At 57.0% G+C, this 24,463-nt stretch overlaps 3 protein-coding genes across 3 annotated transcripts; 1 reads left to right on the top strand and 2 right to left on the bottom strand.

The window, feature by feature from the left end:
- Positions 1–1,497: 1,497 nt before the first annotated feature.
- Positions 1,498–7,399, bottom strand: BESB_051830 (putative ATPase synthase subunit alpha; the record flags this gene model as incomplete). The annotated part of the gene is made up of 13 exons (XM_029363618.1): positions 1,498–1,585; positions 1,837–1,967; positions 2,189–2,374; positions 2,616–2,758; positions 3,170–3,277; positions 3,733–3,853; positions 4,209–4,334; positions 4,698–4,801; positions 5,093–5,185; positions 5,438–5,528; positions 5,932–6,046; positions 6,403–6,575; positions 7,169–7,399. The coding sequence occupies 13 exons, from the start codon at positions 7,397–7,399 to the stop codon at positions 1,498–1,500; spliced, it is 1,710 nt and encodes a 569-aa protein (XP_029219541.1).
- Positions 7,400–12,249: 4,850 nt separating this feature from the next.
- Positions 12,250–17,383, top strand: BESB_051820 (endonuclease/exonuclease/phosphatase family protein; the record flags this gene model as incomplete). Its single annotated transcript, XM_029363617.1, has 8 exons — positions 12,250–13,080; positions 13,412–13,537; positions 13,911–14,050; positions 14,443–15,374; positions 15,733–15,808; positions 16,303–16,769; positions 16,967–17,091; positions 17,285–17,383. 8 exons carry the CDS (start codon positions 12,250–12,252, stop codon positions 17,381–17,383), a joined length of 2,796 nt encoding a protein of 931 aa, XP_029219540.1.
- Positions 17,384–17,842: 459 nt separating this feature from the next.
- BESB_051810 (oocyst wall protein OWP1) lies at positions 17,843–20,023 on the bottom strand (the record flags this gene model as incomplete). Its single annotated transcript, XM_029363616.1, has 4 exons — positions 17,843–18,665; positions 19,045–19,276; positions 19,357–19,719; positions 19,942–20,023. 4 exons carry the CDS (start codon positions 20,021–20,023, stop codon positions 17,843–17,845), a joined length of 1,500 nt encoding a protein of 499 aa, XP_029219539.1.
- Positions 20,024–24,463: the final 4,440 nt, after the last annotated feature.

The raw sequence follows: 24,463 nt of genomic DNA, 5'->3' as shown, positions 1-24,463 counted from the left end.
TCTATCTACTTTAAAAAAGAGGAAGGCTGGTTGGAAAGGGTATTCTGTAGTCTCGGGACATGGAAATCTCTGCGATTATCCTTCGAGATATCTAATTCCGATTATTTGGGGTTAGAGCGGGTGCACAGCCGGCACCCAGCGCCCCGTCGGCGGCGGAGACACGCACATCAGAGCAGAGAGCGGAAACCGACACACAGGAAATCCGAGGTGAAAGCTCCATGACGGACTGTCGTTGCCTCAAAGCAAATCAATTTTACTCTTGTATGTAGTCACTGTCGGAACGAACACTGACTCTCCTTCCCCGCTACGGATGGTGAGGCAAGCAAGAGCCTCCGTCGATTGTATCTATATCTATACAATTATGCAAGTATACATATATATTACGTATATATATTTTATGCATATATATAATAGTGAATACTGCTTGTTGACTCGCATTCCTCCACCTAATGTGTATCATTCAAAATATTCGTGCTCCTACATATGCCGTAGCGAGCCTTCAACCCCAAGCTTGCAACAGACTACGATTCGACTTATATATATATATATATATATATATATCACTTCTGAAACCGAAAACCCGCCGTCTCCGCTTCTTCCGGAAGTGGCAGGTACGCGCCGGAGAGGCGGATGGATTCCTCCCACAGAGACTGCTGTGTTTGCACAGAAAAGACGAAAAAAGCTGACTAGCCAAATCGAAGCCGGCCACACACTCCCGCGTCGGTGGCCTGTTGAAGCTTTTCGCAAAAAGGCGGTGCCTACGGGACTTGCCGGATGGTTCGTCGTGTCACAGCAATGAATGATCCTCCCGAGCTACCGCAATTTTTTTTAGAAGCGGAAAGTGCTTGACAGCGGACGCGCGACCTGCTACAGCCGGTCACTTATTTCGCCTGCGCAGATAAACCTGAGTGACACTACAGAATTCAGTGTGAAGCAGCGTGTGTCGCCGCGTCCGCTCTAGAAGGTAAACCGCACACCGCAGCTACAGTAGCCGGTCTTGCGCCAACAGCTAGTTGGAAGTGGATGTGTCATTCATCGCTCTGTGCATCTTTTGTCGCCCCAGTAGTCGCTGGCGGTCCGCTGAGCGAGAATTTGCAAAGAGAAACATCTCAAGGATCCCCTCCGTTCTGCCGCACGCTGCGCTCCAGCACCGGCGAGACGTTTGGAGGAATGAAAACCAATTTTCTCCCGGATGAACCGGCACATTCACACGTAGAGCGAGACTGCCCACTGAACATACGCCTTAGGTGCCTGCGGGTGACGCCGCACACACGATGAGATGCGCATACACACAAGCATACGTTCACAGAGCCGTTTGGAGCGCGCCTGCAGGCGAAACGAAGAACGGAGAGAGCGCCAAGGCCACAGCGAGGAGATGCGACTCCTGCTGAGACACGTCTAGCATCGACTTTACGCCGAGGCCGACCTCCGGATCACTCACAAAGGCGAAGAGGGGGGAGGAGAGGGGGGAGAGGGGGAGGGACGGCGGCAGTGCGCCTATTTTCTCTTGAACTCATTCGCAGCCACGAACTCGTCAACCGCTGCTTTCAGCTTTGCCTCGGTCTTCTCGCTAAGCTCCTTCTCGCTGAAGCGTCACACCCGGAATGCATGATGACAAAAATGAATGCATCCACACACATGCATGCGCAGGCGATGTTCCCCTACAAAAAGACGCTGCACTCGTGGGAAATCCTGACACCAACCTGCTGCCCGCTTTCCGAGTTCTTTTCTGTCGCGTTGGGTCGTAACGAAACTCCGCAAATACTTCGCGCAGGAGTATGCCACTGAATGCTTGTCGCTAAAAGCCTACGTTCAGCCGGACTTGACGGAACTTACGTTTCAATGGTCTTCAGGATGTCTTGGTGGTTGTTGTTGATGTGGTCGATGAAGAGAGACTCGAAGCGAGAGATCTCCTTCGGGTCCAGCGAGTCCAGGTAGCCCTTCACTCCGCAGTACAGGACGCAAACCTGCAAACAAGGAAGATCTCCGTTGTCCTCATTTCACCAAATTCACAACTAACACGAGCTACATAGACACATATACACACATACCTACGCATATATACATATATACTTGGATATGCACGCAGTTGCATGTGCTGTAATCACCGGATCGGACAGCAGTGTTTATCGAACTAGCTTGTGGCCTAGCTGTCGACATGCCATGGTTGTGAAGAGCAGATAAGTACCTGGATGGAGTTCTTCATGGGCGAGTACTGGCGCTGCTTGAGGAGCTCGGTGAGCGCGGTGCCGCGAGTGAGCAGCTGGCGAGTGGACGCGTCGAGGTCGCTGCCAAACTGCGCGAAGGCCGCAACTTCACGGTACTGCGCCAGCTCGAGCTTCATCGTACCGGCGACCTGCTTCATGGCCTTGACCTGGGGTGGGAATGGGGTACTCACCGGCGAAAAACACCAATTTTCTTCCACAACAGACAATTTTTTTGCACCCTCCAAGGCGCGCGCTTACGGCTAGGACACTCACGCACACACGCGACATGCGCACATACACTCACACGCGGCATGTGCACATACACACACACGCCCACATATGTACAGATACGTCCCAACTGACGCAGTCTGCACGCAGCTCGGACGGCCACACCTCCTTCAGCTTTACCTGAGCAGCGGAGCCGACACGGCTGACGGAGAGACCGACGTTAATCGCCGGGCGAATACCCTTGTAAAAGAGCTCAGTCTCCAAGAAAATCTGACCGTCAGTGATGGAAATCACGTTGGTCGGAATGTAAGCCGACACATCTCCTGCAGACACAGACACGCAGCCGTGCACGAAGAAATGCACTCTGCGCCTACGCGCCGCCTCCCCTCGTACAGCATCTGAACACAAAGGGCACCCGTGCAAAACGCAGCCGCGCTGGAGCGCCTCGCCATGGCCACGCGACTACTCAGCTCCCCACACACACGACGCGCATACCATCAGGTCTGGCAGTGCAGAACTCCTCGCCTCCCTCCTGCAGCAAGCCGAGGCGGCTTCGCCGCAAGTGACAAGTCCGCAAAACTGAGCGATCGCGTGTTGACTTGACTGTCCATACCTCACAAATGTCTACACCTCATAACCTGGTTCATATTCAGTTTCTAGGAACTACAATGTCTTCGTCTACACAGACGACCATCGAAATTAGCGGACGCCCCCGAGCCACGCCGCTGCCTCACCGGCCTGAGTCTCGATGACAGGTAGAGCGGTCAAGCTGCCGCCGCCGCTGAGGTCGCCCATCTTGGCCGCGCGCTCCAAAAGACGCGAATGGAGGTAGAAAACGTCACCTGCAAACCCCGCGAACCAGACAGCAAATTCATCACGAGACGCCCACAACAGACACACCGCTGACAACGAGCTTCGACCTAAATGCAGACATATATACACATATATATATATATATATATATATATATATATATATATATATATATATATATATATATATATATATGCATGTCTGTGTGCCTCTCCTTCGCGCAGTGAACACATGCATCCTCTGTCCCTTGTGTTTGTCACTCGGCGCTCGACTGGCTGTCTACCTCCGCGCCGTTCTCGGCTACTGGGGACGCATGTCTTGTGTTCAAATAGCGGTGCCTCTTCGGGAGGTTTATGTAAAACGCGCCGCGGTGGTGAGGAAGCTAGTAAATCCACGGGCACCGATGCAGTGTCTGCATTAATATGTTGATAGAACGGGATCACTCGCGCTCGATGTTTGGTTTTTCACACAAACTGTCGCTCACCAGGGTACGCTTCACGCCCAGGAGGACGACGCAGCAGCAGCGACATCTGACGGTACGCCGTCGCCTGCTTGGAAAGATCGTCGTAGATGATCACGCAGTGGCGGCCGCTGTCGCGGAACCACTGAAAACCAACGAACAAAAAAACCCGAAAAGCAGAAGATGAACGACGCCGGGCTCCACCACCGCCACTACATGCGCGAAAAAGCGCAAATGTCCTCTAAAATGCAGAGGCTACACGAAGATGCTACGCAACCCTTCCGACCCAGCAGTCGTCAGCACGGGAGAGATTCAGACGATTTCCGCCAGTTCTTGTTTAAAATGCGTTGGAGGATTCAGAATGTCCACACACGGAAATGCGCAGACAGGCGAGCCTTCTCACGGAGCACCTTGCGTCGCCTGATTTCGTCTAGGGGAGCGAGACGTCGCTTACAACCCTGTTGCGATGAATGCAGACGAGGAGAACACTTCGTTCTCACCTCGCCCATGGCACATCCGCTGTAGGGAGCAAGGAACTGCAGAGGCGCAGCCTCGCTGGCCGTCGCGGCGACGACAGTGGTGTACTTCATCGCATCGCGCTGTTCGAGGGCCTTCACGATTTGAGCCTGAAGAAAACATCCGACGAATTTACAAGTGTAAATACATTCATATATTTTTGCGTACAGGAGGCGAATGCATGCGTAGGTAGAATAGAGAGGCGGCGAGGGAAACTGCTGCGCCTCCTCGCAACTCTCACCCGTTTTCACGCCGGGGCACCTATCGGAACCCCGTTGCTCCACGCGACTACGGGCTATCAGGGACCCGCGATTGACGTCCGCGACCCCCTTTTCGCAGACTCGCGCACACACACGCCTAGAGCCGGGCGACGGCGCGGGCACCTCTCGCTCTGACGACGAGTGAAGACGCCGACGACGCAGACTTCCTGCTCTTCTCTTGGCGACCCGAGACGCATGCGCGAGGCCACTTACCACAGTCGAGCGCTTCTGGCCAACGGCGACGTAGATGCAGTAGAGCTTCTTGGACTCGTCGTCCGTGCTGTCGTTGATCTCTTTCTGGTTGATGATGGCGTCGACTGAGGAGAGGAAACAACGCGGACTTCGGCATCCGCGCTCCACGCGCTGCCCAGCCTGTATCATCGAGTCAGAGGTGTGCGCCGCCCACCACCGCCCAACCCCCCACATCTCTCCCTAAACATCGATATACATTTATATAAATTTATGCATTTCGTCCTCTTGGTAGTACTTGCACACGTAGGTGGACATCAACATATACATATAGGTCATGGGAGGAGGACGCCGCTCTGTGTGACGCGAGACATCCTAACTCGGCTTTTGCAGGGAGTCCCCCACGCGTTGCGACTCACTCGCGACGGCGGTTTTGCCGGTCTGGCGATCTCCGATGATGAGCTCACGCTGGCCGCGGCCGACAGGGACAAGCGCATCCACACACTTCAGACCTGCGCAGGAAGAAAACACCGCGAGAATCCGCAACGTGAAAAAACGCTGAGGCCCACACAGAGGCGCAGACGGCGGTCTGCGTCTGGTGTCCAAATGCGGAAAAAAGCGAAACCAAAACGCACGCGGAAGCCCTCATACAGGCCACAGAGACAGCCAGAGAGAGATGAGTGCTTGTCGCTGAGCAAGGCAGCGGCACCACCTTGCTCCCTCCGTATCTGGAGTTCTTCTCTTCGTTCTTGTGCGCGCCGTACCCGTCATCATGGGCTCGTGGACACTCTTGCGAGGAATGATGCCCGGGGCCTTCAGCTCCACACGGCGGCGCTCCTTGGCGGCGATCGGCCCCTGCGCAGAGAGCAAAAGCAGATCCGCTGGCAACGCGCGCGCTCGAAAAACGTCGAGCAAAAAGGCAATCGCGGCTTCTTCCACGCCTCCAGCCCGGCTTCTCGCCTTAAACGCACACTCGCCACTCGCGCGCACACAAGCACACCCTCACGGCTGTATGTATCTACATCGGGACTTTCCTTAAGAAGAAGGCAGCTGGAACCCGGCAGATCTCCAAAGGCCGCACAGAAAGCGAGCCCTAGAGCTCGCCACACGACACGCAGAAAACACGCACGTGCAGTACACACCGACGCGAAGCATGCGCTCGACGGGAAGCGTGCCGGAGCTCCCCGAAACCCTGAACCCTAGCAACTGTAGACGCAGTGTAGAAGCTCGCCCTGGAGTAGACAAGGCTGGCGCGCACCTTGCCGTCGATGGGGTTGCCGAGAGCGTCCACGACGCGGCCGAGCAGGCCAGGGCCGATGGGCACATCCACGATGCGCCCTGTGCGCTTCACGCTGTCGCCCTCGATGACAGATCTAAAAAGGACACCAAGTCACAGCGGAACCGCCTCAGGAAGGCTGTATTCATGACAAGAGCGTTACATACATTTACATATATACCTATGTATAAATACGTTTTTTGTGTATGGACGCGCACGTGTCTGCGAGACGGGCTTGGAGGCGCGTCCGCCGCGTGAGTCGAGCGCTGGCCTCACCCGCAGCACGGGCTCGGATCTGCCCCCAGGCCGCGCACGCCATCCTCCATCTACCCACTCAAGTCGCACACAACTATGCATCTCCGCTGCGTCTATCTGCACGCGTGGTGCATGGCGGCTTGGGTGAGAAGTTGACCCAGGCCGGAGTGGGTAATTCTCTAGGCGCCCGCAACTCACCTGTCGTCACCGAAAATGACAACACCGACGTTGTCGGTTTCGAGATTCAGCGCCATGCCGGTCATTCCATTCTGGAACTCTACCAGCTCACCGGCCTGGACGCCCTCGAGCCCAAAGAGACGCGCGATACCGTCTCCCACGGAGACAACGCGGCCGACCTCCTCCGTGGCAGTCTGCAGAGGACGAAGAGGGAAAAATCCCGCAAAGCTGGCAAAATGGAGCGAGATAAGGAAGCAGACGCTGCACACAGCCCGAGGTGGAGGCGACACTCGTGGGCGCAGAACAGGAGGCTCTGAGGCACGACACGTGAAGACGGAGATCCCAGACCCCAGCGAGAAACGACAACCAGCCTCCCCCTACACGAAGCGCACGCGAACGACAAGACAGCACAAACTGTGACGCATACACCCGCATGCATCAAAAATCCCAGCAAACGCGCACGCACACACACAAGCGGAGACTCCTTCTACGGGGAGGCGTCATTACTTCGGTATTCCCGTCGCAGCACTGCGCCTGAGAGCTTCGGCCTCAACACAACATACTATCAGTGGTGAGCACACCATGCATGGGATTTTGTATCCACACGCCGACGAGACGATTCCTCATGTTCGCTACGTGCAGCAAGCGCGGACAGGCATCCACTCCCGCAGAAGCATGATAGATACATTGACGGCTCGCGAAGAGCAAACGCGTGAGGCGCATCAGCCGCAGAACTTCCTCCAGTGCGCAGCCTAGGAACCCCTCCCCTCTCCCACGTGAGGCCTACCTGCGCCTTCCAACCCGCAATTCTCTCCTCGAGGAGCTTTGACATTTCGGACGGAGAGATCTTCACGCCAGCCGAGCGGGCGCTGGACGTGTGGAGCATGCGTGAGTTGCTGTCGTAGAGGCCAGCGGCAACGGCGCGCGCAGCCTGTCTTTGCGGGCACGCGAGGGCACGCAGGGCGCCTCCGGCCGCTGAGGAGACGGCGCGGCGGGCGAAGAGACTTTGCAGCGACATGTTCGCGGACGCGAAAAAAGGGGAGGCGGGGCGATAAGCCACGAGGACGAGAGACGGCGGCGAACAGAGAGGGGAGCACTCGTCCCAACGAACAACAGACAGGAGACAAACGAAACGCCTCACGCAGGGAGGAAGATGCACTGGAGATCTGCGGAGAGAAATGAAACCCTCAACCAGTGCCGTCTCTCCGTTGCTCGCTTTCGCGCTCCGGAAACGAGGAGAGAAGCTGACGGAGAGGTGAAGGTACACTCCGTGTGCCGCGCGTACAGAAGAGAGATCGGGAAATGTGCGAGAGGAAGTGAAGACGTTTTGCAAGAAACAAGGAAAGTAAAAAGCCAGAGAAAGAAATAGGAACGGAAAACATTAGGTAAACCTGGAGGCACAACCGGACAAACTAGTCCCCCCCAAAAACTCGCGCACATGCGTGGCACGCTCCCTGCGATGAAAATGTCGAAAGGCTGTGAGAGACACACTGTCCTTCTCCCTCGCGATTTTTTCTCTCTGCATTCGCGTCCCCCGCCGTCGTCGGCAGCCCCGGTTAATCTACGAAGATGCGGCGGCTGCGCAGGCGCCGTGTCTCCTCTCCGCCGTGCGCAGCATCTTTCCCATCTTCTTCACCAGCTGCTCCGGGAAACCCACATGAAGCAGGGAACGTCCGACGCCTCATTTCCTTCTCCTCTTTATTCGAGTACAAAAATCAGATCTAAATATCAATACGCTCCTCAGCAGGACAAGCACACAGACACGGGCGGTTTTTCCGACGGAAGCGCCGCGGCGGCGGCCCCGTGCATCGCGGTGTATTTACACACCGCGCAAGGCAGGAAACGCGCCTCCGCGTGGTTTCCCGCGATCCGGGTGACGGCAGGAGGAGGCGAAACTGACCGCGGCGTCACGGTTTTCTCTCACCGACGGCGACGAGAGAACAAATATGCGAGAAATAACCCCCCTAGGACATAGTGCGGAGAGTGTGGACGTTGAATTTCCAGGCAACAGCCCAAAGATAGTGACCCCGATATACACCGGAGTCAGAAAGACATGCGGGAAGAGTGAAGCACAGCGTGGTTCACGCAGCGAGACAACAAATTCGCTAGTTATAAACTAGTGCGCATTCGATGAAATGGACTTGCGATACGCCTTTGAGCGCCGGCCGAGATGCGTGGCTCCGCAGCCGGAGAATCAGCGGGCGGCGTGGGCTGCGCACGCCCCACCAGCCGGAGCAAGCTTTACAAATCGTCACACATTTCTGCTGGTTCGGACCGACACACCAGCTCCCGGAAGTCCTCTCTCACTCTTGTGGGGGAGGGGAAAGTAGTCTCACGGAAAAGCTAGCATATATTTGCCTCGTGCCTCTCGAGTCGCCAACGGGGGGGGAAGGGGCCTTCAGCCGCTGTGGCAGCTTGGGATGCCTTCGTTTCTTTTAGCCTGGATGTTGCCTTACCTCTTTTTGGGCGCTACCTGCACCACGTGGCGTTCGCAACTAGCCAAGCCCATGCCCGATTCAGACTTGTCTCTCTCGTGGTTCTTTTGTCGCGCCTCTGGTTTGTCTGCGCAGGTGGGCGTTGAGGCCAGCGGTTGCCACCTCGCGCCGCCTCTGCAGTCTCTCTGCCTCTCTCTCGTTCTGCGCTGGAGCTGCATTCTCAGAGCCCAGTTACGTGGAATGTCTCACTGCTAATAGTCTGGGCTCTTGACTTTTCCGAGCGTGATGGTCAGCGACCTTAAGAGAAGGCGCCCGGTACCGTGCTGAGTATCACGTGCGCGTCTGCAGAGGTCGTCTCGACCCTCGCGTGAGTTGAGGCACCTGGACGCGGCGGCTGCAGCTCACGAGGCCCGGAAGTCTGAAGGTGGCAATGAAAGAGAGTGCCTGGTGTGCCCATTGCGATGTCTCGTTTGCAGCGTGGCTGCATTTCCGGTTTTCTTTTTCGTTCTTCTGAGCGCTGAGGCCGCAGGCCGTTAAGCGGGTCAGGGAGCGTTGCACGGCGGCGAAGAGGGTTCGAAAGGCACACCGCAGACAGCGTGTGACAGTTCCTGCTTTCCAGGCGCGCCTCCTCTTCTGTGTTTTCGTCTTTATCCACGATTTAACGGGAAAAAGACGCACCCGCGCGACTAGGGGAGTCGTCCACGCTCTTTTTTTGTCGAGACTCCGGTCTCGCGCGATCGGCGAGGAAAGGGCGTCGGGAGGGCGGCCGTCTTTTCTCTCGTTGCCCGAAACTGCGCAGTTGCCGAGTCTCCACGTCGTTTCGTTTTTGTCTGGCGGAGGCGGCTTCTCTCTTGGCAAGTGTTGGCGCTTGCCGAGGATCTCTCGAAGGAAAAACGGCAGAGAAGCCCTGTGAAACTTCCGGCGGGCGCCGCGCAGCTGTATTGCCGCGTCCGCGAGGTCTGCTGCGGCTGTTTTTCTTGGTGGCAAAAATCCGAGCGTTCATCTCGATTCTCCCTTCCCCTTCCTTTCGCTCTCTCCCGGTGTGCGCAAGCGAAAACAGTCCGCAGACTGCGGGAATCTTGACGCGCATCTCTGGCTGCCTGCAGTGATTTCGTGTCTCTGGAACCCCGTGTTCCTCGATTCCAAGGAAAAAACCTCACCTTTCCGTTTCCTTTTTGCGACACACTCCGCGCTCCCTCTCATCGCTAGGTTCTCGAGTTGTCCGCGTACTCGGCAGAGTCGTGCCTCCAACGGCCAACGCGTTTTTTCCGGTTAAAAGTGTCCTGGCGGGTCGCAGCGCGCCTTCTCGAAGAATTCGACGGCGATCGGGGAACAGCCTAGGGTACGCAGAATTATGCAGGGCAAGCCGGATTTCTCTTCTGTTTCGGTTGTGCGAGATTCCCCTCTCTCCGCCAGAGGCGTTTTTGGCGAGCTCTCGGGGAGCAAAGCGCCTTCTTTTCCCGTTGTCTTTTGGTAACTTCCCAGCACGCCGGCGCGTGATTTGAGTGCACTCCCTTTCTGGTCACTCGACAGAGAGCCACGCGAGGCGCAAAGGCGTCCACCTGAAAAGAGAATGAGAAGTTAGGCTTGCAGCGAGCTCATCGACAAACCTGCGCTTCTACGGCACACCCGGCTGAGAGTCGGTACAACCCGCGCAGCTAGAGACGCTGGCGCTCGACGGCAGGTCATCAGGCTCCGCAGGCTGCCATCATTTCGCATGTGCGATTCACTTCGGCTATCCTCTCTGCACGGCCTCGTCTTTGTCTCTGAAGTGAACTCTTGAAAATCCTTGCTGTTCCTGCTGTTGCCATTGTCGCACGCCCTTTCTCTCGGACCTGGGCGGCGTTTCACTGGGCATTCACCTCGTTGTTTTGCCGCGAGTCTGATCTCGAGGAGCGACACATAACGGGCTGGCGCCATGATATCTTGACTTCGTCTGCGTCGTCTGGCTTCCTCTGAGGACGTTGTCGCTGAAAATCCGCAGAGAGGACGCCGCCCCTTGAGCGAATTCAACGCCGAGATGCCGACAGAGCCGCGTGGCTTCTTCTTGAGCGCTAGCGGATCATCACAGCCAAAAACGAAAGCCTCTCTCGTGTCGCAATATGGATCACAGGCTGGTCGCGTGACGGAATCTCGGCTTCCATATCCTTTGCGTGTTTGTGAAATATCCACGGAAATGAAGAGACTCTGCAATTAAACAGCGCATCGTGGACTCCCGCTCATGCCTACAGTCCCACAGGAATCTGCGATCGAATGTGGCGCCCGTCATTCGACTTACCGCCCATCGCGTCCTTGACTCCGTGTATACGCGGGCGGACATTTATGTCTCGTGATTAGTCTTTTTTCATTCTCTGGATTCCTGCGCCTGCAGCCTGATCTTTATGTAGAGGTTGTGGTGCAGTGGCTGACAGGGCCGAAGTGCGATTTTCGCCGAGACGTTTCGCTCGCTGTCGCTGTGTCGAAAGCACACCGTTGCCCGTGTAGGTGGGGCATTGCCTTTTTACCCCCCCAGGGGCTCGGTGCATCCGTTATCTGGGGAAGCTCTGTTGCGTGTCTTGGCGAGGGCGTGCGCTGGGCGTTGCTCCTTCTTGTGTGTTTGCGCGCGTTTTCTCTCCGGGGTGGACTCTCTTGGCGGACTCTGCCTTCTGCTGGAGTCGACGTGGCGGTGCGGAGTGGCGGAAGGATGGCGCTGTCGTTTTTGCTTCGCTGTTCGAGCTGCAGCCGTGTCCTCTTGCCTCCGCTTTTTTTCCTTTTTCGCTTCCCGCTGTCGTGCCCGCCGCACACGCTGTGCCGCTGTCACACGCCCTCCGCCTGCGGCGGACTCCCCCGCGAGTCTTCGCTGCCTCTTCATCTCCCCCCTGCGACTTTCATCAGAGTTGCGCCCTCGTGTGAAGAGCCGCGCGCGCCCTCCTCTGCCTGCACCGCGTCGCCATCCAAGCGGCTCTCGCGGCTTTCCCGGGCGGCATCTTCTCCCCCTCAGAGTGTTGCCACGCCGCACTCCACCGAAACCTCACCGCCCGCGAAGTCGGAACCCGGCTGCGCGTGGGGGTCGACACCGACGTGTCTGTCGGCGTGCGTCGCTTCTTCGCCCGCCCCTGGCGCGCGGTCGCTTCATCATCGTCATCATTCTGGGCGCCTCATTATCTCTGAAGGCCTGGAGCCCCCCAAGCCTCGGGTTGCGGCGTCCGCTCGCGCACCTCCCTCAGCCGTGCTAAGGTCCTCTAGGTCTGCCTTCGTGTCGCCGCGGCTCACGTCGGCGTCGCGTCTTTTTCTGTCGCCTCTGGCGAGTTCTGCGTCTTTCCCTTTCGTTCCCTCGCGGGAATTCGCGTCCTTCTCTTCGCGGTCGCCTGCCTCGCTCCGCGGATACCCTGGTGGTGCCGCACGTCGCCGCGCGGCCAGCGCATCTTCTGCGCCTCGAGCTCAGTTGCTAGCCATGGCGGCGGCCTGCTCTTCGCTGGGCGGCTGGGTCCGGCGCGCCTTTTCGTCCTCTGCGGCGCATGCGTCTTTCAATTCGAAGCCCGACGGCGTGCTCACACTCGCGTCTGCGGCCTCGTCGCCTTCGCCCTCGTCCTCCACGTCTGCGTCTCCAGTTTCGCGCGACGCCGCCGAGCAGCACGCGCGGACAAACACGACAAGAAACGCAGAGGACCTCGTGGAGGGGGGGGACGGGGCGGAGGAGGCGGGGGGCGTGGAGCCTACGGCCGCGCAGCAGGGCCAGGGCTGGGCTCCAAACAGAGGCGTCAAGGAGCGGCACTTTCAGAAGAAGGGCTGCGAGAAGCGCGCCAACGGGCGACCGGTGCCTGAGAGCGACGAGCCGCTGGAAACGCCCACGCCAGATGGGGTCGTCATCCCACATGTACATCAGCATTCTGCCTCGTGTGCTTCGCCCTGCGCGCCGCCGGACACCTCCTTCAGGAGAGACCTCGACGAGCGAGGGCGCTGGCGCGACGAGGAACTCACGCGCGGCTGGCTCGACGTGCGGCGTCTGAAGCGCCAAGTCGAGGCGGAGGTGCCTGCGCTCGGCGCCCAGAAAGAGGAGGCTGGCGGACGTCACACCCAGCCGTCTGAAAGCGCCGTGGCGGGGAACGCTCGCGGGCGGTTCGAGCCTAGAGACCGCGAACCGCCGGAGCCTCCGAACTCGCACACGGAGGCGACGCTTGCTGCCGCAAGCAACGGAGGAGAAAAGCCCGACGAATGGAACATGCGAGTGATGACCTTCAACATCTTGGCAGACTCGCTCACAGACTACAAATACCGATTCCTCGTAAGCTCGACTTTCCTCTCCCGCGAGAGCATTCCAGAATATCCGCACGGCCTCTCCCCACACGCCTACGAAGTATGGCTGGGTGCGGCCGAGCCAGACACTGCGTCTCTGCGCATCTGCCTCTGCGTTTTCGTCGGCATTCAAACATACTGCCGCCCATAGCCCTGCGTGTGCGTCGCTGCGTGCGGGAGAATCAAGCACTCGGCGTCTGGCTCCCGGTACTCGGCACAGCGAGGCGACTGCGGCCGCGTCCCCTGCGAAAAACTCGCGTCATCGCTGCACATGTAACCGGCTGCTTTCGGTGCCGCTGCGTTCGGATTTTTTCGTGCAGGATCAGAGCATCGTCAAGTGGGCGAGCCGCGCGAATGTCATTGAGACCGAAATCTTCCGCCACCGACCCGCGATCTGCTGTCTGCAGGAGCTCGACGCTACGCACTACCACAAACGCTTCAGACCGGTACGCCTCGAAGCAGCTCCTCAGAAGCGGAAAGTCCAGGATTCAACACCGCCCGGTCGCTGCGTGTCTGAGACTCACGCACCTCGCGGTCGGCGTTTTCAGAACTACGTTAACTACATATATATATAACTATATATAGTTATATTTATACATGACTGTGTGGGCAGACTCTCTCTACAGGGGGAATGCGTTTGGTTTCAGAGCTGCGCATCCGTGATGGAAAGATTTCACACGTGTTTCCATGCATGCGCGCCTCAAGCCTCTCGGCGCCTCGTTCCCGGACTGGTGGATTGGGGGCGGCGTGCACGGTGGCGCGCTGCTTCGTTTTAGTTCCTCCATGCGGCTCTGCCTGTGTGCGGCGGTGTATATGCAGTTCTTCGCGTCGCTGGGCTACGATGGTGTCTACAAGCAGAAAACGAACGGCCGCCAGGATGGCGTGGGGACCTTCTGGCTGCGAAGTCGCTACGAGTTGGTTGAGCAGCACGACGTCGAATTCAGCCAGCAAAGCAAGGGGTAACCCGCTCTTTTTTCTCGCCTTTGATTCCTCGTAGTCCTGCCCAGGCAGGCTCTCTCTCTCGCTGTGTTTGTGGATAGATATACATGCATCTCGCAGGTGCATCCGGTGTACGTATATATGATGTGTATGTACGCGTGCGTGCACGCGTCAGATTTTTGCGCGCGAATGCATGAGCCCATGCACGCGCAAAAACGTGCGTGTGTAGCCTGGGTTTCAGGTCTCCGGAAGAGATGCGTTCACCTGCCCGAGTTTGTGACCGGGTATGGAGCGACTTGCAGAACGAGGAGGGTGCAGTCTCCTCTGCTGCAGACTTTCTTTGCTTGCGGCGGCTTCTGCGTGCCTCCCGCGTTGCCTCATGCGTTGCCTCACGAGTTTGTGTGCGCCTCAGCTTGGTGAACAAGCCGCAAGTTGGCCTTGTCCTTCTGCTTCGCGAACGTGTTGGGCTGGCGGAGACCTCTGCTGGAGCAGACGGAAGAGAGAGGATACCTCGCACGAAGTCGTCTGAAGCAGCTTCGTGTTCGTCTCCCGAGGCGGTGTCACCGCCACCGAGTGAGGCCTCACGCTCTCCGGTGTCGCCGTTCCCCTCTCGCTTGCGGTTTGAGGCAGCTGGCGAAGAAACGCCGAGCTCAGTGGCTCACGTCGCGTGGGGGGCGGGGCTGCTGCACGCGGCCTCAGTTTCGAAGCGCCGTCGCGGCGGCGAAGAGCGCGGCGCGCAGCGGTCGGTCGACGGACGGGACGCAGACGCCGGTCGGAGGCACGACGCGACGAGTCTAGACCAGACTCGGGTCGACCCGCGTGATGAGGAGGCTGCAGCGGCGCAGCACGGCCGCATGATCATCGTCGGAAACACCCATCTCTTGTTTGACAGCCGCCGAGGAGACATCAAGCTCGCCCAGCTGCTCCTTCTGCTGCAGGCGGTGTACGCGCTTCGGCAACGCGCGCTCGCGATGATCGCAGCGAATCTCCGCCAGCAGATAATGCGAGGCCGCGAGACGCATTCGCCTGCATCCCTCGACAGCGAAAATGAAAGGAAACGTCGCTTCGAAAGCTACAAACGCACTGACGCGCCGTCGCCTGCGCGAGACAGAGAAGGCGCTCGCTCGACTGCGTCTCCTCTCTCGCGCTCGACGTCGCCGCCGAGCCTGGCGGGGGCAGAAAGTGGAGAGGTCGCGGAGGGCGGTGGAGCCGAAAAGGCGGCAGAAAGACTACTGGACATGCTGCTCTGCGGCGACTTCAACTTCACGCCCCAGTCGCCCCTGTATCAGCTCGTCCTTCAGGGCTCCTTTGACTTCTCCGGTCTGGATCACCGAAAACTTTCAGGTGCGACCGCATGCGGTTCGACCCTGGAAGAGGCGTGCCCCCTACTGGGGGCTGCGGCCACAGAAAATCTCCTCAGTGCGGCGGGCGATATGTCGTGATGCGATGACGTCAGCGAGCGATTCCCGAATGTGTATCTATTCCCGCAGTTGCTTGCCTCGCCACTTTAGGCAGGGAGGCGTTTCAGTCCTTCTGTGTATGCATGTCAGATTCGTGATCTCCGCAGGCGTCTCTCGCTTCAAGCCTTGCCGTTGTCGCTCGTCACCTGCAGACACCTGTGGACATGTCCAGCGTGCGAATCGCCTGAACCGCGACTCAGCACCCCGCGAGCATGTGTGTTTTCTTTCTGTTTTCTTTGCAGGCCAATTCTTGATGGAGCGACACACCTATCGAATGGATGCGCAAGGGTACCAAGGCCGCGGGGCGACCATCGTCAGGTGAGGAGATCCTTCGCCGAGGCCCGGTCAGGGCTGCGTTGCTTGCTCCACGATGTGAAATGCTGGAGAGCTTTTAGGCTTCTTTTGCTTGCTTCCATATATATATGTATATATATATTCATATAATATCGTCGAGCCATGCATGCGCGTGTGTAGGGAGTGGCTTAACAGAAACCTGCACCCTGCACACTGTTACGCTATTTGGTCCGGTAATTCCAATGCGCATGCGAGTACCGTGCGTTTTTGGTGTCCCTTTCACTATATCTGCACAAGGCGGCGCCACAGAGGGGCACAGGCACGCGAGGGTGCTCGCGAGGTTGGAGCAAGGTGTGGTCACGCAGTGTGAAGAGGCCTCTGAGGCTGCACTGGAGAGAAAAGATTGCGAGTGTCGCGGTTTTTTGGCGCCCTCTTTTTTATACATCCCGTCTGTTCACGTCGTATCCGGGCATATATGTGGCCGTGAACTGCCCAGCTCGGTGTGAATGTGTTTGCAGCACCCCGTCGGAGTCTCAGCGTATCACTTGTCTGGATGCTCAGCAGTTCGTCCGAGCCCACATGCGCGCGGCGGCGCCGCTGCCGCACTCGCACAGCGAGCCCTCCCGCATGGCTGAGACGGCGGCGTGTCTGTGTCACGGGGCGAAGCCGCATCTTGCTGCTTCGTTGGCCGCTGACGCCGCGGCGTTGCCGCCCTCGTCCTCGCGGGGCTCTTTGAAGCTCGCACGCCAGACTAGCGCCCCGCTGCCGCAGTGGCTGCAGGAGCTCCACCGCGTTCTAGGAAATGCGTCGCTCCGCGGTGGCCTTTCACCCAGCGACCTGAGTAGATCCACCTCCTTGCCCTCCGCGACTGGAAACCCAAGAGACACCAGCCTGCGGGACTTGAGGACGCAGCCTTCCTGCGCGGCCTCTGTCATCACGCTTCCGCTGAAATTCAACAGCGCCTACGCGCTGCCGAAATTGCAACGTAAGCAAGCACGACGACGAGGAGGGCAAACAGTCAGAGGGACGCTTAGGAAGTCTCTGGGTTTGATTTTTTCGGCAGTTTGCATGGAGACGCGAGCGGGTAACGAGGCTGCGAGAGTCCTTTGCCTTCGAGAGATCTCATTTGACTTAGCTGAATGCGGTGCTATGTCCGGATCCATGCTGCTTTTCTCTCTTCAGGCCCTCCAAAGGGAGGCGCAACGCAGGCCTCGCACGTGGTCATGGAAGAACCTGCTTTTACGGCGTACCACGGCTGGCAGAAGGGGTGCATTGACTACATCTTTTATCACTCGGAAGCTCTCGAGGTGAGCACAGCCAACATGTTCTCGCTCTTTTTGGCGCGCTGCAGCGGACGCAGGGGCGACTCCGTGTGTTGATATACACGCTGATTCAAATAGAGGAATTGGCAAAGAGGGAAACGTTTGCGGACGGCTGTGTGGGGTGCACGCGTGCGTTCGCTTGTTTCTTTGAGCTTTGTCTCGCGATCTCATTCTGCAGGTCGCGCGCATATATCAGCTGCCAGTGCTGGCGCAGGCCAAGTCCCACGGCTGCTGTCCGAACAAGGTGCGTCCCGATAGTGTGGTAGTTGATGACTAGCTAGTGCCTGACTTTGCTTCTTTGCAACATAAATGTAGGGTTATGTGCCCACACACACACATAGCAGTCGTTCAGAGAGCGATGTATCCATATGCGTGTAGGCAGATATTCTGCATTAACCTGTGTGTTGCTGTGTGCTGCTGGCGCGCTAGCGTGATTTGAGGGTGCGATTGGTGTGCTGTGGCTCCTGCGCTCAGCTCTGGCCGTGCTCCGACCATTACTCGTTGGTAACGGATTTTGTCAAGTGCAAGTAGATTGTCTGCGGGGCTGGGTTGTTGGGAAACTGCGATCAACTATAAAATTTCACAATCTACTCCCGCACGCCGGAACGCACAAACTCTGTGGCACATCGTCCCCGGTGTTCCACCACACAGATGTACATACAGCTGTGTGCGTAGGTGCATAAGGATTTCTTTCGTTCCACGGCCACACATTGCTAGCACCCGCGGGTGCATGGGTTTATAGCTTCTTCTTCCCGTGGGCTTTGTAGGGGATACAGGCGTTCTGGTGGAACACGAGGCCCTCGGGGCAGGTTGCGACTGGCTCGACGAGGGACGTTTTCATACACTTTGTGCCTGCGGGCTCAAAGCCTGCAGGGCACTTGATAGCTGCGGGGGACGTCAAGTATCTTTCGCATGAGGTCTTTTTGGTTCCGGATCGAACGAAGCCTGGAGGGCAAATGTAGTCAGGTTCCACGTTCTCGATGATTGCGCACTTGCCGTTGACGTCCATCTTAAAGTCCGTCGGGCACCTGTAGCTTAGAGGCGCAGTGTCGATGAAGAGACAGCCATCTGGCGCCAGCGTTCCACCCGAAATGCAGGCAGTTTCGGGAGGCATCATCTGAACCACTGCGCACTCGTTCTTGCGGAGCTCTCCGCGCTCGCATGCTAGCGCCGGCTTTGCCGTGTTAGACCGTGTACAGCCACTGTTTCCTTTTTCCATTGTATAGCCTTTGGGACAGATGAATTCTGCAGGTCGAACGTCTGCACTTCTGCAGACCCCGTCCGCCAGGATAAACTTATCCGGGCACACCAGCGCAGGTTTCTCTGTTGTGAGAATCGCACACTTGTCTTTCATAAACGTCGCTCCTGGGGGACACTCGTACTCCGGTGCAACCGTAATCTCCTTGAGACACCGTTCTCCCTGCAAGCTGAAGTTCTTATCGCACGTCATTCTGGCAATGTCCTCCTGCACGCGAACGCACTCTCCATTCTGGAATACAAACCCTGGCGGGCAGTTGGGAACTGGAGGCTGCATGGTAATCTTGCGGCAGTGTCTCTTTCTGCGGCACACAACGCAGCCAGATTTCTGGATATGGGGGTTGCCTTGGGCACCCGGTAGCTCGGGAAGGAGTGTCACAGGAGCCTGCAGTGAAACTGCATGCCGTGCGTCTGAGGGCCAGATGACTGGAGATTACTTGTCGACCAACGGTTGCGTCCCGGTCCGCAAGCTTCACGTAACCGCGGTGCCGAGCTACATCACGCTGGGTGTGTTGTACGGGTCGTGACGACACACTCCATATCTACACTGTTTACTACCCTCACTGCAGTTCTAAGGATCCGGATTCAGAGAACTGCAGAGTTGTCGAACCCAGACGAAATCGGAGCTAGAAAGGTGTGTCCGCCACACTATCAGTTTGAGCAGCGCTCGTTGTTGCTCACCCGTCATATTCCCCGATAGGGCAAAGCACCTCGAGGTCGGATTTTTCAAAGAGGACGCATCCGTTGTCTTGGGCTTTATACCCCTTCGGGCAAGAAATCCTAGGCGGTACTGCTCCTCTACGGACGCAAGCTTCTTTTTCAATGACAAACCCCGGGGGACAAGACGGTACTGCGTCAATGTTCTGAGCCATGATGCAGGAGTTCTTGCGTAGCTCGTAGCCCGGCGGACAGTCTGTGTGTTGCAGAGGAGCAGAAGCACACTTCAGGTGATCGGCATCACGGTATTGCAACGGGGCATTGTAGTGAACCTACTGAGTATGACGTCGAGTTTCTCCACCGTGACGCAGCCCTTGCTGGTCTGTTTGCTTCTCGGAGGGCAGCGTGTGATGACCTCGTCTTCAATTACGCGAATGCAATCCCCGCCTGGCTGCAAAATAAACCCGGGTCTGCAGCCTAGCTCTGGCTGCGCATTGATGACTTTGCGGCATTTGCGGTTTTTCTCGATGAAGCCTTCGGGACAAACCTCGATCCCGGGAGCAAAATCCTTAGTCACACATTCGTTCCCTGCCAGAACGGACTTCTTTGGGCAGCGGGTGATTGGCGGAACTTGCCGAGCCCTAATACATCCCCTGGATTCCAAGGCGAAGCCAGGTGGGCAGGACGGGACCGGCGGAACTGCGACATTCACAAATAGCACAGGGACACGCGTTATGCAGGACGAAATTTACTTCACTACCACCCCCGCGAAATACTCTGTCGGCGCAGGACAGGAGGAATTATCAGGGCAGGAGAAACGATTTCGCAACCCACACCGTTGCCCGTCACGTCATTGACAAGGTCTGTTCGTTAAATCCTACTCCACTTCTGCGAAAATGATGGCTGTGGCGTCGAACTCACTTCCGGGGTTTGCCAGGACAAATCTGACAACAGCGTCCGAGGATAGTGCCGCAACACATGCGGCAGGAACAAGGAGCTTCATAGTTCTCGATATGACAATATGGTTAATGGTTCAACAGCAAATACCGTCGTCCCAAGTGAGGACGACACGAAACTTTGATAAGAGTTATGCGTGTAGCTTGTCGGAACGCGAACACGCGACGCTTCACAGAGACCTAGAGGAAAAACAACATTAATGAAATGGGGCCCACCGGCAATGCACAATCGGGATCAGGCCCCTTGGCGCCAACGGATGAATCGAGCATGCTCGGTGCATAGTAGACTGCTCGGCCACTATGCCACCTGGAACCAAGCCAGTGACGCCGTGCTGGGCAAAGGCAAGTCTTTGTTAAGTGTTATCTTCCCTTCTGCTAGTAGCACATTAAGCAACTGCTGTAGGTGCGTGAGTAGATAGGCCAAATCAGGTGTGTACCGTTAGGCACCCGACACGAGTGTTGGCACCGCCCTTTACTTCTTCTGTTTGAGTCATATTGTGTTCGGTCTTTTCATGTGGGCGCCCATATTTGATGCAAGTTTGATGCAAACAATTGGGTTGGTGGCCATGAAAAACCGACTACGCCTCGTCCCATTACAGCAATGAGTTGTCTGTCGCGACGCCGATCGTCTCCGCAATCGGAGATTATCTCGCTTTCAGTGGCCATTACGGGACTGCCCGCAGTAGTGAGTACGACGGCCCGCCTGAGCTCTGCTTCCTCTATCGGTATCACACCGGCTGACAGTTCAGCCTTTTATGTCTCATCGACTTTAGCCACTTAACCTGAGGCGCACACTGTCCGATCACCAGGACATGCAACGAGTATGGCACTTGTACCCGTCCGGATTACTCTGTAGCGCCGTGCGTTCGCCGTTGTGTCTCGTGGCCAACGCAGTCCCGGACTTACTGGACGGCAATACGCACCGGACGGCGCTTGTGGGCAATGCTCAGTCCGTGCAGCTGCGGCTAGCTGGCTCAGTTAGTTGTGCGGAGGAAGGGTGGCCGGTAAACGGCAGCATACACCGCCGACCCAGAACTGTGCAGTCCGGTGACTCCTATCCACGGAATCCTGGCATAGGTGCAGTGCAGTTGTGCGGTTAGTTTTTTGCCGCTGAACTGCGTGCCAGGGCTGGTAGTTAGTCTGGTAAGCGACTAGTGCGTGGGCTGCCGTCGTGATTGAACTTCGCGGTTACGATTATTTCACGTGTGATTTAACGACATAGATACGATGTCGTGCAGGTCGAGAAATCCCATGGATCCTGGTATCCATTCGATCCCTCCAGTGCCCCCGTCTCGTTTAGGGCCTGACCCGGCAGCACCAAAATGTGGTCAGTTTGAGTACTGCGGCTACTGCACACTCATACATAAAGACCCGAAAATCCAGAGCATGTACCCCTTGATGCCGGAGCAACGTCGGGGTACCGAGAGGCACGTGGCGTCCCCTAGTGTGTATGCTGGCATCAAGTCAGACTTACGGCCTCAGGAGTTACAGAATGAAAATGCACAGTCGAAGGCCCCAAAGGAGCAGCAGGATCACATACCAAAGAAACTCTCGCAAGGGAAAGAGAAGCCGTAGGGTAGACTCATCTCGAAGATGGGGCCCAAAGCGTCCGCTCGTCATCCTTGCCATGGTGTGCACGCATGATGGGCGGGAGACCCTCGGACAGGATTTGCCCCGCGCGCCTCCTCCATTGGATTACACCGCACTGCTTATCAGTTGGGGTGGGGACCACTGAGAGCCCATCAAGCAGTGCGAAGCGCAACCAAACACCGTTCGCGCGAATGGCTGCCAACGGGTCAAGCTCAAGCCGCCATTGCGGCTATGTGGCTTTGAGTACTGCTACATCCCACGTGAAACACTCTTGAGATTGCCGTGGCCTTCATCTACGGATTGAAGGATCCATCCTGTGGTTGGTGGTGTGGTATCAGTTCAAGTTCCGCGTGTTCGAAGGGTTGTGTGAGGAAGCAGAATTGATAAGATGCACCCCACCGACCAACGAGTCGCTGCCGCAGCTTTTCGGTTGTGTGCCACTCTGTTAAACCGATACAGCGATGCTGCGGGCGGCCAGTGGCTGATGCGATGTTAGCTGAGTGTCACAACAAAACTCGCCCTATCCGCTATCATGCAACGACACAGTTCGCTGTTTGCCCTCACGCTCCCCTTCACCTGGCAGCCGAGAACATCTAGTTCCGGGGCAGCAAGACAACCGCCGCCCAATGGCAGTATCTCCGCAGGCTCGGCGGGAGCGAGGCAACATCTACGTCGTCCTGAGTGACGGTACGCATTCGTAGACACAAGTGAGGAAAGGTCCAATATACTGTCAGGCGTGACGTTGATCCGCCTAATAGATTGTCAGCACAAGTGTTGCTGCGTGTAGGATGCGTCCAAGCCATTGAATACTCTCGACGGTGACGACCGAACATGATACAGGCGTGTGGGCAGAGCGCCTGGGGAGGACAGCAAACAGGTTTGGGGTCAGTTTCAGACTCGCCGCATGCCATAAGCGCTTCCAGACTTGTGGCTACCAACAAACAGAACCGTCTTTTGACGGTTCCGGTTAACTTACGGCGCGGCAGCGATGCTATCGGGCCTTGAGAGGAAGCACAGTATGCAAAACGGTGTGGGGTGTCGATGGCTGCAACTGCCCAATATCTTATGTAGGAGGAATAAACCACCAAGGAGCACATTGCCAACAAGCTACTGCCTAAATCAGGCGTGACAGAGTCCCAAGCGACCGGTGAACGTGAACCTGTGTCTTTTCGTGCGATTTCAAAAACCGGCATTCGTTTTCCTGCCGGGCACCGCCAGTAAGCTAAAGGGCTTGATAGTGCTTGCTGAAGAATAGAGGGAAAGTTCACGAACGCCTTCCGAAACAGGGCGATGCTGGGACTGAGTGTGTGAGGTGCGACACAGGCCGATAGTCAATGGCCACATCCCGCTGACCCTGGACTGACTCGATCCTGCATTGCCAGCGGGGAGCCAACTTGACCTCAAGAGGACCACCAACTTAACAGAGTTGGGAAGCTGGGTACACTTGCGCCAGGTGTTGTGTTTCGAACTGCACATCAAACTCTCGATGCAACTGGAAGCGCGGATAGTTACAGCGTCCCAGCCGTGGAAGAGGGGCCCCTCCACCACGCACTGCCTTCCCTCACTCGGGGCTTGACAAGGCGGCAGGTTCGTGTTGTTTGTCTCCCTAGCAGAGAATGCGAGAGAATAGAGCGGAAAGCTTGTAAAGCAACATAACCGCAAGTCATTCGTGCCGACATGGCGAAGAAAAGTCTCCTCCTCTTTTTCACACTTCGCGGCAGCTCCCCGAATTTGCTGCGCCGAGCGGCCTCGAGCCCAGATGCCCGACATCAGGGACTAATCTGACGACGTCAGATAGCAGGAGCGATAAGAGTAGACAGCACACCGCGTGTTCATTTTCCCTGCCTAGAAGATGGGTCGCATGCTGTTTCAGCGCACTATTTTCTCATTTTCGTGCTAGGACGTGTGTTCGGCGTGACAATAAAGGCGACCTACCAACTCTGAGTCCTTTGGAGGCGCGAAGTGACCTCGAAACGAAATGGCACTAGGTACTGACTACGATGCTAAAACTGCAGTCGCCAGCTAACCTCACGATTTTGCGGCTTTCTTTTTTCCCCTTTTCTCCACACTTGGTCTTCCCGTTTCCTCTTGCCTTTAGTTTTTCTTGTGTAAGAGATCAAACCCTTGCCCTACTGCAGGGAGCCGACAGCTGTCTGCTGGTGACCCCGTTGCTTTCGGTCTGCCCTCTTCCTTCCTCATTTTCATCACGGGCGGATCATAGCCTGACACAAACCACGTCCTCTTTCCATCCTGAATTTTCAAAGAGGGCTATATGCGCCGAGAGCTACACCATCCGAGTAACTGGGGGAGGGCCTCTCAGCCCAAGCCACCAGCGCGCGGGTGAAGATAGAAGGTATCAGGCGCACCACGTCCCAGAAGACACAGGCTGCTTTTCAAGTAATCTCAACAGGGGGCGATGGCGGCTCCGCCATCTCTCCTTCCCAAAACAAATGGAATTCTCTTTGCTTACGCCGCAGCGTACTCCGACCCCTGCCGGGCCCCAAGCCGGTCAGCATCACGGTCCCCAACCCTGTAGGCTTCCTTCCTTTTTGAGGGACAGAAGACGAGTTCAGCCCCTGCTCTGCTGTGGAGCAAACCGGACGGGGAACTGAAAGAAATAAATTCCCGAATGGCGACGCCAATCTGCAGGCTTGATTGCCACATGGCTGCTCGGCGTTACGCAGCCGGGGACGATTGCGTGGCCTTATTTGAAGTCAAGGCGTCAGCCTCTTGATCGCCTTCTCGCTCGGAGGCAAACAATTGCCCATTTGTAACTTCTGACACACAAGAACCACAAATGAAGCGGTGCATGCTGCTGCTGCCAGCAGGGTGACACGTCGGGAGAAGGATTTTCGGAAGGATAAGCTTGCCCTGGACTAGAAAGCTTGTAGGCCCCC

This window comes from Besnoitia besnoiti, chromosome IV (genome assembly GCF_002563875.1).
Source record: "Besnoitia besnoiti strain Bb-Ger1 chromosome IV, whole genome shotgun sequence".
Taxonomy (NCBI): domain Eukaryota; phylum Apicomplexa; class Conoidasida; order Eucoccidiorida; family Sarcocystidae; genus Besnoitia; species Besnoitia besnoiti.
The sequence above is the reverse complement of the archived record's forward strand: the minus strand, read 5'-3'. Positions and strand labels throughout refer to the sequence as shown.